This window comes from Protobothrops mucrosquamatus, unplaced genomic scaffold, assembly GCF_001527695.2.
Source record: "Protobothrops mucrosquamatus isolate PMUCROS unplaced genomic scaffold, P.Mucros_1.0 scaffold_115, whole genome shotgun sequence".
NCBI classification, from domain to species: domain Eukaryota; kingdom Metazoa; phylum Chordata; class Lepidosauria; order Squamata; family Viperidae; genus Protobothrops; species Protobothrops mucrosquamatus.
Window position 1 is genome coordinate 565443 of NW_015386191.1, and position 14096 is coordinate 579538.

A 14096-nucleotide genomic window follows, 5' to 3' on the forward strand; every position below is an offset into this window, starting at 1 on the left:
GAAGCTAACCAAAGAGAGAAGCAACCTAGAACTAAGGAGAAACTTCCTGACAGTTAGAACAATTAACCAGTGGAACAACCTGCCTCCAGAAGCGGTGAATGCACCAACACTGGAAGTTTTTAAGAAGAAACTGGACAGCCATTTGTCCAAAATGGTATAGGGTTTCCTGCCTGAGCAGGGGATTGGACTAGATGACCTCTAAGGTCCCTTCCAACTTTATCATTATTATTATATTATTATTATATTGGAGATTTGAACTAAGCAGAAGTCCTTATTGCAGACATGTCAAACTTGCGACATCACATGACGTCGCGCAACATATCGGACCTTTTTCTCCATTGCGGGCAATGGGGTGGGCACAGTTTTGGGATGATGCATCCGGCCCATGGGCCGGCAGTTTGACACCCCTGCCTTATTGGAAAATATGGTTCAGAACCTAAAGAGAGTGCTGAAAAATACTGAGTAATTAAGTAGCAGAACCTCCCATTTTAAAAATGCTCATAATGTATTAACTGAGAAGCAGAGTAAGAGGTTAGTCCATCTGTTATTAAATGCTAACTGACACTGATCGTATTTGAAGTAAGAGCTACATATTTTGAGAAATCCACAAAGACAAAAAAGCTTGAAGAATTTGAAGAGAGCATACCAAAAGGAAAAGGTTTCCTTTATCTCTTAAACATAAAGACTCATTTAATCAACCGTGAGTCAAATGAGAAACAGACATGAGGATGCTATGTGACCACCTTCCTCTGACATTTTTTTTCTAGGGTGACTTATGTATCTCTGTAACGTAATTGTATTCCAGCAGGTGGCAGAACCTAGTCTGCTTTGGCTGAACTTGAACAAGTTATGCAAAGTTTTCTCAGCTACTATTTGGATGGGAGACCACTGGGAAATCCCAGAGCTGTAAACTGGACTAGGAAGTAAAAAAAAAAAAAAAAAGCTTTGGAAGAAGACAGTGGGAAACCATTTCTCTTCTGTTGCAAAAGAACATAATTACTATTTGAGGGAGACTTTACTTTTACCTTATAAAGTAACTATAGATTATAAAGAGTTCTAAATCTGTCACTATTCAAAAAATTGTGTGGAAGCTTTAAGACAGATGACATTCAGAACTGTTCACAATTTCATTCCATATTATTCCAGTGTTTATATATTCTTGATGTTAGGCTCTTGATGTCATTTTGATCTGATGGTTTCATTTGACTGATTTTTTTTTTTTTAAGGCATCGCTTGGAAGAAGGCCAGGCTAGCAGCTGGACCCGCCGACTCAAAGTTTTCCTCTGCTGCACACGAACAAAAGATTCACAATCAGTAAGCAGCTACTCTCTTTTCATTAAAAAACAAATATGTCAGGATTTTGACAGTATTATAGTATGAGAACTATGGCTGATGATGAGAGGAAATATGGTACAAGTATCCTATCAGGATATTCCACAGATGCATGTTGACCCAGTGGTTCTCTTGTAAGAATAGAAAAGCTTTTCATAATTGGTACAAATAAACCTTTATTTACAGATAAGCTGTTCATGCTTGCTTAGTTGCAAAAAAAAAAGTCATTTGTAATGTAAGAAAATTACTAAGCTTCAAAAAAGGCCTAAAACTGTCGAGTTGGCTAATTTTAAAATATATGGTAATCTTTTATTATCAAAAATATGATTAAAATGGAGTAATCAATTATTTAGATTGTTTTCAGTCATGAAACCTTTGAAACGAATTCCATATTTGACCTTAGGCAAAAGTAAAAGTATTAATCATATTCCTCAGAACCACCTAATCTTGGCCTGCTTGTAGCTGTTAGACATCTTATTTAATATGCGGTATCTGATACATGATATTGAATTGTGCAGGTTTGTTCACCCACAGTGTGTTTGCTAAAGAAGAAATAGGTCAGGGGTGTCAAACTGCCGGCCTGCGGGCCGAATGCATCATAGCAAAACCGCGCCCACCCTATTGCCAGCGATACGTTGCAACACATCACGTGACACCCTGAAATAGGTGCACTAATAGCAAATACTGCTGTATAAAATGAAGCTACCTGATCTACTCCCCCCCCAAAATTATCTCTGAATTCCAGAGGCTAGAGATGAGAAATGTTGATCTCTATTATTGGTCTCTATTATTACCTTGCCTGTGAGTTTTCAAGGTTTAGGGTTAGAGGCCTTAAGTTTGTTGCCTTAAGGATTGGAGGGTGAATCCTAGCCTAGATCAGTTATTGTTGTTTTGACAAATATGATACAGTAGATAATGTATTGGATAGAAAGTGAGAGGCCTAATTCAAATACCTGCTCCGCTATTTTGCTTAATGCCTGCCCTTCAACAAGTTGTGTCACAGACCTGATTTGCATAATAACTTTAGTATATAACATGGTTTGTTGAACAAGCCACATTGGCATGATTCACAAAATGCTTTTATGGTGAGAGGATGGTAATATCATGCTAAGCCAAAACCAAGCAAACCACATTATATGTTTATCTATCTGGCCATAGTATTTCATATTAGTTCATCTTATTGACTTTTGCCACATTATATATGGGTTCAAGCATTGTTTCTTGACTACATCATGAAGAAAAATTGAAGTAATGTTATGTATGTTATTTTAAACTTCTTAGAAGTAAAGTTTAATGCAATTAAAAATCGATGCATTCAGCAAAGTGTAGAAACTGATAATCCAGAAACAGCTGCATTTATACATAATACCAAGGCAGGATTATTGTTTATTCAATAATGGTTGCATAATTCACACATAAACTAAGTTATAAAGGATTTACTTACATACCATGTTTTTTTTTTAAAAAAAGCAAACTGCATTGTGGTTTAATATGATGCCTTTAGCAATCCAACAAACTAACAACTATTTCAAACTCTTATCTCTTGCTTGTTGCAGATTATTTTTTCACCTTTTCTTCTTTGGATTTTTTTAGGATGCTTACTCTGAAATTGCATATCTCTTTGCTGAATTTTTCCGAGATCTCGACATAGTCCCATCTGATATTATAGCAGGCCTCGTTCTACTACGTCAACGACAAAGGGCAAAACGCAGTGCAGTGTTGGATGAAGTGAGTGTGAGGAATTCTCATTTCAACCGTGAAAAGTGGACAAAGTAGACTAACATTACTTAAAATCACCTACTGTGATACATTTCATTTTTGAAAGCTACCTATCCCTCCTGAGCTACTTACAATTTCACTGTTTTTTTATTGACAAGACTGAATTAATAAATATTTGGGTACTGAAATGGAGGAAATTATGTTTTAAATGTCTTTTAAATATGAGAGAAAATACACCATAAAGCACCAATTCTCTCTGATCTGATTTTTTTTAATTAACCATTTGACAGTTTAATTTGGTCTGAATACTATTTGTAGGAATTCATTGAGCAAATATCTAGGACAACTTGAGCAGTGGCAAATACCGTATTTTGGATAATTAACACATTACTTATTATGAGATATGGTGGCAAATATGCTATTAAACGTTCTTTTCCTCTTTCTATGTTTAACCATCCAGAAGACAAAAAATACCTTAATAGTAGCCAAGCATCTCAACTCTGCAATATAGGTCACAACCAAAGCTGTGTAAAAGTAGTGTGACCACAATTGACCCCAAAGTTTCTGTTGCTAAGTGAGACAGTTGTTAAGAGAATTTTGCCCCATTTCACGATTTTTCTTGCCACAGTTGTTAATTGAATCATTGCTGTTATGTTAGTAAAACGGTTGTTAAGTGAATCTGGCTTCTCCATTGACTTTGGCTGTCAGAAGGTCACAAAAGGTAAATCACGTGACACCAGGACAGGGCAACCATCATAAATATGAGTCAACTGCCAAGTGTCTGAATTTTGATCACATGATTGTGGGGAAGCTGCAGCAGTCATAAATGTGAAAAACGGTCATAAATCACTTTTTTCAATGCTGTTGTAACTTCTAACGAGCACTAAATGAACTGCTGTAAGTTGAGGACTATCTGTAGCTGTTGCCATAGGAAAGTTCAATGACAATTAGAGTTATTTTAATTAGTTTCAGCCAAACAAAAAATTTCTGAACAATTTCAAGGCTGATAATTATTTTAATTAAGCCTAAACGTTTGTGGATTTGAGTCCACTTTATCAGTTTACCTTACATGTGTTCTAGTCTACAAAAATCAAGCCATAAATGTATAGTTCTCTTTGAGGGAGATGGGTGGTTCAGAAATGTGAAAAATGAATACATAGCACATACTGAAAATATGTGTAGTTTCCAACTGCATTAATTCAAACAAAGTGTTTACTTTCCTTAAGTACAAGTTGAATGTTTTACTTATATATATTCTAATCTGTATTATTTACAGGCAAACAATGATATCCTAGCTTTTTTGTCGGGAATGCCAGTTACCAGGAATACAAAATATTTGGACCTGAAGAACTCAGTAAGTTTTCATATCATTTATTGCAGAAAATATGCAAACTCAGGGGATCAAAGGAATTAGTTGTTCTGTCTTTCCCTAGATAAACCCATGAATGTATCTTGCCAAAGCAAACAGCAGATGCTATTTGACAACTAAGTAGTGTCAAAGTGAAGCTATATCAAATTAATAAATAATAATAAAATAAAAATAAAGTCACCAGGACCAAGTGGATTACACCCCAAGGTTCTGAAGGAACTGGCAGGTGTGATCTGAGAACCACTGAACTATATTTTTCAAAGATCCTGGAGCACTGGAGAGCTACCAGAGTACTGGAAAAGAGCTGATGTAGTTCCCATCTTCAAAAAAGGGGAAAAAATGGATCCAGGAAACTACAGACCTACCAGCCTGACCTCAATATCTGGGAAGATTCTTGAAAAGATAATCAAGCAACGAATCAGCAAACACCTAGAGGCAAACAAAGTCATTACCAAAGGCCAACATGGGTTTGTCAAAAACAGATCATGCCAGATAAATCTTATTGCATTCTTTGACCAGGTGGCAAAATTAGTGGACCAGAGGAATGCGGTGGATATAATTTAGTTGGACTTCAGTAAGGCATTTGATAAAGTAGACCACAACCTACTACTTAATAAGATAGAAAAATGTAGGTTAGACCAGAGGTCCCCAACCTTTTGGGCATCAGGGACCGGTTACATGGAGAGAGATTTTTCCGCGGACCGGAGGGGGTATGGTTTTGTGTGCTGCCTGCATTCTGTGGATAGGGTTTTCCTTGTTTGTATGGCCCGGGTACTGGCATGCCGCACAGTACTGGTCCATGGACTGGGGGTTGGGGACCCCTGGGTTAGATAGCATCACCACGAGATGGATTCATAGCTGGCTGACCGGCTGTACTGAGTGTGTATCCTCAATAGAATTGCATCTACATGGAGGGAAGTATGTAGTGGGGTGCCCCAGGGCTCTGTATGGGCCCAGTGCTCCAACATCTTCATCAATGATTAGGATGAGGGGATAGATGGGGAACTCATCAGTTTTGCAGACAACACCAAGCTGGCAGAAATAGCCAACACTCCAGAAGATAGGCTTAAGATACAGGAGGATCTTGACAGACTTGAACATTGGGCGCTATCTAACAAAATGAAATTCAATGGTGAAAAAAGCAAGGTTCTACATTTAGGCAAGAAAAATCAAATGCACAGGTATAGTATAGGGGGTACCTTGCTCAATAGTGGTAACTGTGAGAGGGATCTTGGAGTCCTAGTGGACAATCATTTAAATATGAGCCAGCAGTGTGCTGCAGCTGCCAAAAAAGCCAACACAGTGCTGGGCTGCATTAACAGAGGGATAGAATCAAGATCACGTGAAGTGTTAATACCACTTTACAATGCCTTGGTAAGGCCACACTTGGAATACTGCATCCAGTTTTGGTCACCACAATGTAAAAAAGATGTTGAGTACAGAGAAGAGCAACAAAGATGATAAGGGGACTGGAGGCTAAAACATATAAGGAACGGTTGCTGGAATTGGGTATGTCTAGTTTAATGAAGAGAATGACTAGGGTGACATGATAGCAGTGTTCCAATATCTCAGCAGTTGCCACAAGGAAGAGGGAGTCAAGCTATTCTCCAAAGCACCTGAAGGCAGGACAAGAAGCAACAGATGGAAATTAACCAAAGAAAGAAGCAACCTAGAACTAAGAAATTTCCTGACAGTTAGAACAATTAATTAGTGGAACAACCTGCTTCCAGAAGCTGTGAATGCTCCAATCCTGGAAATTTTTAAGAAGAGACTGGATAGCCATTTGTCTGAAATGGTATAGGGTTTTCTACCTGAGCAGGGGGTTGGACTAGATGACCTCCAAGGTCCCTTCCAACTTTTTAGTAGTAGTAGTAGTAGTAGTAGTAGTAAAATAATAATAATAATAATAATAATAATAATAATAATAATAATAATAATAATAATAATAATAATAATAAAAAATTAAAACAAAACACTCAAAGGACAGATCATTGAGTATATTTTGCCAACAGTTTTCTATGATTCTGTGTTTCCAAATTCCTTTTACATATCAGCGAGTTATGGCTCTAACCTAATTGTGCCTCGAAAATTCCTTGTGATGTTGGCCAGTTCTTTAAAACAGAGGTCCCCAACTTTTTGGGCACCAGGGGCCAGTTCCGTGGAGAGAGGTTTTTCCGTGGACCGGAGGGGGCATTGTTTCGTGTGCTGCCTGCATCCCATGGATGGGGCTTTGCTTGTTTATGCAGCCCGGTTGCTAGCATGCAGCGGCCCAGTACTGGTCCATGGACCGGAGGTTGGGGACCCCTGCTTTAAAAGACAAGCAGGCAGCATAAATTGCCCAGTATTTAAATTTTCATTACAATAATATGACTTAAGGACTGTGTAACCCTTGAAATCTTTTAATCTGGAATAAATACTTCATACAAAGCTCCTACATACAATTCAAAGTCCTGGAGCACAAGGGAACTGCCAGAGTATCACAAAAGAGCTGATATGGTTCCAATTTTCAAAAAGGGGAAAAAATGTATCCAGGAAACTAAGACCAATTAGCCTGATATCACTACCTGGGAAAATCCTGAAAAAGATAATCAAGCAGCAGATTTGCAAGCATCGAGAAATGAGCAAGCCAGCACATGCTTGTTAAAAACAGAACATGCTACACAAACCTTATTGCCTTCTTTGACAAAGTGACTAAATTAGTGGTTTGGGGAAATATTCAGGACATAGTTTATTTAGACTTCAGAAAGGCATTTGTTTATATCAGCCTACTTCTTGATAGTATATAAAAATGTGGGTTAGGCAGCATCACTGCTAGATGGATGGATTCACAGCTGACTGATCAGCCACATTCAATGTGTAGTCCTCAGTGAAACTACATCTGTATGGAGGAAAGCATGCAGTGATATAGCTCATGGCTCTCTCTTAGACACAGTATTCTTTAGCATCTTAATAAATGATTTAGAGGAGGGGAGAGAAGGGACCTCACTAGATTTGCAGATGACACCAAGCTGGTGGGGGGATGGGTGGAATTGTCAACACTTTAGAAGATAGACTCAAGAGTCAGAAGGATCTTGACAGACTTGAGTATTGGGCTCTATCCAATAAGATGCAGTTCAGTGGTGAGAAAAGTAAGGCTTGCACTTAGGCAGGAAAAATAAAATGCACAGAGACAGAATAGGTGGTACCTTTTGACAGTAGTAACTGTGAAAGAGATCCATGTGTCCTAGTGGACCACCACTTAAGTATGAGCCAGAAGTGTGCTGCAGCTTCCAAAAAAGGTACTGCACTCCTAGGATGCCTCAGCAGAGGGATAGCATCAAGATTACGAGCAGTGATAGTACTGCTGTATACTACACTAGTGAGGCCACACTTGGAATACTGCATCCAGTTCTGGTCATCACAATACAAAAAAGATGCTGAGGCCTTAGAGTGTAAAGAAGAGCAACAAAGGTGATAAAGGGTCTGGAGCAGGGGTCCCCAATCCTCGGTCTGTAGACCAATACCCGGCCGCAGCATGCTAGCAACTGGTCCACACAAACAAGGAAAGCCCCATCCACAGGATGCAGGCAGCACACAAAACCATGCCCCCTCCAGTCCACGGAAAAACCACTCTCCATGGAACTGGTCCCTGGTGCCCAAAAGGTTGGGGACCTCTGGTCTGGAGGGTAGAGAAGGACTAGGGCAGTGGTTCTCAACCTGTGGGTCGGGACCCCATTTGGGGTCGATCGACCATTTCATGGGGGTCACCAAGCAAGGCTGTCCGCCATTTTTTTTGTCCGCCATTTTTTTCCCCTTTTCCGGCGGGTGCCTTACCTCCCTTGAGCTGGGCCAGCTGGTGGTCGTCTCTGCCGCTTGCCAGCTACGCCTCGGCCGGCGCAGGGGGCGGAACCACGTATGCGCGGCGCTCCCGGGCAGGGAAAGTCCTCGACTTACGACCGGTTGGGTAGTCCTCGACTTACGACCGGTTTAGTCCTCGACTTACGACCGGTTTAGTCCTCAACTTACAGCCGGTTTAGTCCTCGACTTACGACCGGTTGGGGTCGCGGCATTAAAAAGGTTGAGAACCACTGGACTAGGGGGTAACATGATAGCTGCCTTCTAGTACTTGATGGGCTGTCACAGAGAAGAGGGGGTTGACTATTCTGCAAAGCACCTGAAGATACGGATTGGACAAGGAGTAAAAAAGACCCCAAAGAGGTTTGCTCTATGTGGGTTATTTTATTTAGATTTACTGTATTAGAATTTAAAACAGAGAAATGTTAAAGTGTTTATTTGATTTTCAGACCCCCTAAAAGGGTCTCAGGACCACTCAGTAGTCCCTGGGCCACATTTTGAGAATAGCTGGCATAGGTAAACCATTTTTGAAAACAGTTATTTGTACGAATGAGTAACTAATCAACCACTAAAGTTTGTTCTCTTATAGCACTGTTTATACCTGGGTAATAAAAACCATCTGAGATTTTCTGGGGCTTTCATGGGTCTGGGGCAGTTGTGGGACTGTTAAATAAATAATACTTTTGAATTAAAGCTATACATTTGTATGTAGACATTTTTATTGCTTTATTTATTTATTGCTTTAATATACAGGAAAAAAGATACATAAATGAAGGAAAAAAGACACAGAATACATATTTTAATCAGCTGTATTTAAATCTCATGAAGCTGTACCACTCAAAATAATAATGGTATCTCTTTTCATTACATCAATATAGAACTAGTTTATGATCGATGAGCAAACACACATGATAAATCCAGGATTCTGTGTAAATCCTATGTAGCACTGTCTTTTGATCATATAAGAACATTATGTTCTGGTGCACTCTACACTTCATAAATCAGTAGCTCTTCGTGTATTGATAAATCCCCCCAAAAATTGTACATAATTTCAGCTCACTGTTGGATGTGTAAAATATACGGCACTATTCTCAAAATCATATCAAGCAAACCCATATTGGACAAATGTGGCATGAATACATATCATCTGCATAAGTGTCTATTCCTTTATTTACAGCATAATGAAGTTGATAGCCAGCTCTTTTTAAAAGGTTTATGAAGTATCCAGTAAATATGGAAAAGCTGTTACTGAATTAGTCCTATCTAAAGATCAGGATATCTTAATATTCTTTAATTATTCATTTGTTAAAACAGGGCATTTCAATTCTTGATTCCAATTCTCTGTCTTTAAAAATATTGTACATTTGGAATTATGCATGAGTTCATTTAATATTTTAGCAGTAAGGGAAAAATCTTTGCTCAATCTAGTGAGATGCACTGCATCTTACTACTGTTCCTATTTAGATTTTGTTTCCACTTTTAACTAATCAGAGGGCTTCATTTTGTCAAAATGCATGAACATTGTTTAGTTGTTCAAACAAGCCAGAATCAAGTTAAGGGTTAGGATCTTGGTTTGTTAGTAGACCACAGGTTACAAATTGGTTTTCTTAGCTAAGGTATACACTATACAGTAACAACTGGTTTAAAAATGGAAGACAAAATTTCTCATCCACTCAGCAGCTATCCCAGACAATGCTAATCTCAAGCTTCTTCCATCAAACAATGTCTGGAGGTGGCTATTTGGAGCTTAATTGAAAGGTCAATCAGACTATGAAAAGCTAATCAGAAATTATAATGTCTTGATAACTGAGAGAGGAAATTATTTCTAATTATGGCATCATGCCACAATATTTCTTTTATTCCCTTCAGCAAGAGATGGTGCGATATAAAGAAGTATGCTATTATATGCTCTTTGCTTTGGCTGCTTATGGCTGGCCCATGTATTTGATGAGGAAGCCTACCTGTGGACTCTGTCGCTTGGCCAGATCCTGCTCGTAAGTATTGATCCAGATTGTTTTAAATGTCTTTTACTATATTATCTCATTTTATTTTTGCTCCCAGCTTTAGGATGGAAGCATATCTGGCCAATACCCTTGGCATTTAGAAAATTTGTGCAGATTTGATTTGTTTTTTCAGAATTGCAGAACAGAGTTCTGAATTGAGCCAGCATTTAGTTTTTCTCTGTGGCCACAAATATTCCAGATGAGCTCACAAACAGGGAGCATGAATATATCCTTCTCCCACCACTGATCTATTTGGCAGGATGTTGCTCCTACACTAACCCTAACATTAGGTTTTCAAGTCACATGCCCTTGATAGCCTGTCCTGCATGAATATATCTGATAAAGTCATTCAAATTAATAACCATCATCACATGATTCAGTGGTCAATTATATATTAACTGTTGGCAATTGTTTAGAAATGAATATAAACTGTATTTCATTTGTAACTTTACTAATTTTACTTTGGATCTTAGGTATATATCTGAGCAGAAAGGAGGACTATAAATTAAGTAAATATTCATATCATAATATAAAATCCCTACATAACATCCCTAAAAGGCCATTGCAAACTATTAGCTTAAAGTTTTGTTTTGCTATCTGCAATAGGAATCCTTTATTTCATATTTTTTATATATACACACAAGGGGAATCTTGACCTTTAACATATTAATAGCTGAGATGAGCATTTATTTATTCATGTGTTCAAGCTAGAAGTGTTCAAAGGATTAGAAGAAGTTGCCATTAAAGCTGACTTCTGGGATAATGAGAAGAGGATGAGAATTTTGGACAGTTGCAGTCTAATAGTTTTAGAACTTCCTTATGAAACACTAAAGTGGAATTTCATGTAAAAAACAAGTAGTGTGATTCCCCCCCCCATATTATAATGATTTATGCTTTCTTTTAAAGTTGCTGTTGCCTCTGCACCACTCGGCCCCGTTATGCACCTGGTGTCACCATTGAGGAAGATAATTGCTGTGGCTGCAATGCTATTGCCATTCGGCGCCATTTCCTTGATGAAAACATGACTTCTGTGGACATTGTGTACACTTCATGTCATGATGCGGTAAGGGCTGTATGAGAAATAACTTGTGCTGGAGAACACTGCTAAAGTGTTTCAGAGAAATGTGCTAAGGCAGGAATAGAAAAGCAGCCTCCAACCCCTTTATGTAAGAGATCATTTCACAGATTTGATAAGCATGGTTGATTGCTTTTCTGTGATTACTGTCTTGGAGAGAGAAAATAGGTGGCAAAAAGTGAAAAAGGAGGTATCAAACAATCTTAAAGAAATCCCATGGCTTTGGCTTTAGTCCCTACCATTGTTTCTTTCAGTCCTATATTCCCTCGCATGTCATCCCCAACAGATATTATCATTGTAAGAATATGCGTTCGACAATAAAGAGACTTTTCCACAGGTAAAATAATGGAGCTGAGACATCTGGATTTTCTTATCAGATGTGAAATTATAAATTCCTGATGGAATTAGCTCAGGAGTTGATTAGGAAAGAAAACGCATAGCATTTAGGTAAGACTAAATAGAAAGAACCAGTTTGGTGTAGTGGTGAAGGCACTGGGCTAGAAACTGGGAGACCATGAGTTCTAGTTCCACCTTAGGAACAAAGATAGCTAGATAACCTTGGGTGAGGAAGAAGGCAATGGCAAATCACTTCCAAAACCTTGCCAAGAAAGCTGCAGGAAGTTGTCCAAGCAGTAACCAGGAGTCAGCACTAACTTGAAGGCACCACCACAAACACTAAATATTGTAATATACTTTATTACTTTTAGGTTTATGAAACCCCCTTCTACGTGGCTGTAGATCACGAAAAGAAGAAAGTAGTCATCAGCATTCGAGGAACTTTATCACCAAAGGTATTTTTTTCCTGTTTACTTCAGTCACTATGTGCTGTTTCATGCTCTAATCCTAGGAATCTGCTAATGTGCTAGTGCATCAATAAAATTTGTAACAATGTCTCAGCCTCAAATTTCATGGCGTCTTTTTTCCTCACCCCCAAAGGATGCTTTGACTGATTTGACTGGAGATGCTGAGCGCCTCCCTGTGGAGGGTCATCATGGAACATGGCTTGGACACAAGGTATTTATAGAATGCTTTTGGTTTTAATTGGTTAATATATACTATATCGTTTCAAATCATTATTTTAAAATGTCTCTTGACATATATAATTTAAAATTATTTTTAACCCTTGTATGAAAGCCACAGCATCCAATCTGTCAGTACTGAAAAAGGTATAAAAAGCTGTTGAAAGCTTTACTTTCATTCAAATTGGTGTCCTTCCCAAAAACAAGTGGCAGTTAAAGAAACAGAACCTGGTAATAATCCCACAAAGCTGATGGAATATGAAATGCAGTTCTGGGACAGAAGACAATTTTAAAATTTCAGGGAGTGCAGAATATTTTATTATATATTGATATGCTTAATAATTAGAGATATCTTCATTATTTTGGATTATGGAAAATGAACATGTAGGTTATATTGCCAATCAATGTTTCCTTTGTTTTGTTTGAATATATTTTGAAACACGTAGTAAATATTGAATTTAGTGAGTCTATATATCTAACAAATATGGTAAGAACAGAATTTATAAAAGCATTTATGACACCAGGATGCCAAATATGTCACTGTACATCATCTGAAGATGCATCTCATGCAAACCTACCTGTCCATTACTCTGTTTGCTTTTGGAGCAAGCCTTATTGCATTAAAAAAGTAAAAATAAATTCTAAAAGCCTGAGGTACGAAAAGCAAACATATGTACAATTAGTTTACAAATAACAAAATGTTTGACAGTATTATGGTGCAAGTGTAAGTCAGGAGCTGCTTTTTTTCCCCTCTGGATGATTTATGGTGGAACAGCAAGAATAAAGTTTTTCCCCATCTTAAATGACAGTGTTGAAAGCAAGGGGAAGGATTCCAAAAATGGATTTTGAGTAGAAGGGCTTTGAGTTTCATTGAGTTCAAATATTTTGACATCATTCAGATATTTTTTTTTAAAAAAAATCTAGGAATCTGCAGCTGCCAGTAGGTTACCAGTACCCATAACCAGGTTCTTTTAAAAAATAATACAGATTTTGCAAATCTGCTGACCTCTGCTTCATAGTCAGTAAATCTGAAAGGATTATGTATAAGCAATTACAAATCCCCATTTCAAGTGACATCTGCTGAATGCACTCACACAAATCTTAAATTACTTTTTTCCATCTTTGGAATTTGACATTCTTATGCCAGCCAGTGCATTCCTATGTCTTGATAATTGATTCCATCTGGTAAGTATATTCTATTATAGCTTTCTCCAGCCCTCCTCCTTATCCTGTGGAAAGCCTTGCTATCACCACATAAATTCTTTTGAAGGATACGGAATGGATTTATATTTTTTAAAATGAGTTGCCATTTTATAGATGCAAAAAGTAGCATTCATCATCTGAATTATAATAGCTGTCAATTCATATATCAGAGTATAGCCATTCTTTCTTATTGGTAATTCTTCCCATTATTAACAGACAGCTTTTAAGTTAACTACCTAACTTCCCAGTTTTAAATACCATTCCTAATATTCTTAAGTTACACTGAAAATAAATGACTCAATATATTTTGTTTATTTATTTATTAAATGTTTGCTGCCTATATGACAGGCTACGCCGTTGCCCCAGTCCTAAGTCTTCAGCTGGGTTTTATAAAACCTTTTCACTTTAGGCCTCCGCCGCCATGTACACACAAAAAAAGGTTCAATCAATCAGTCAATTTCAACTTCTTGTGGGGGAAAAAAAGATCTTGCAAAGTTGGAATTGATTGATTGAACTTTTTAGTCCCACCCAGTCTGCCGTTA

General features: G+C 37.9%; 1 protein-coding gene across 1 annotated transcript in view; it reads left to right on the plus strand.

Annotated features, from left to right (window-relative positions):
• Positions 1 to 14096, plus strand: part of DAGLA (diacylglycerol lipase alpha) — a 32831-nt gene that overhangs the window by 5442 nt on the left and 13293 nt on the right. The window contains exons 5-11 of the mRNA XM_015816523.2: positions 1227 to 1314; positions 2926 to 3060; positions 4328 to 4405; positions 10124 to 10248; positions 11164 to 11320; positions 12040 to 12123; positions 12269 to 12346. Coding sequence (XP_015672009.1) covers positions 1227 to 1314; positions 2926 to 3060; positions 4328 to 4405; positions 10124 to 10248; positions 11164 to 11320; positions 12040 to 12123; positions 12269 to 12346 — 745 coding nt within the window. The remainder of the gene's footprint in view (positions 1 to 1226; positions 1315 to 2925; positions 3061 to 4327; positions 4406 to 10123; positions 10249 to 11163; positions 11321 to 12039; positions 12124 to 12268; positions 12347 to 14096) is intronic.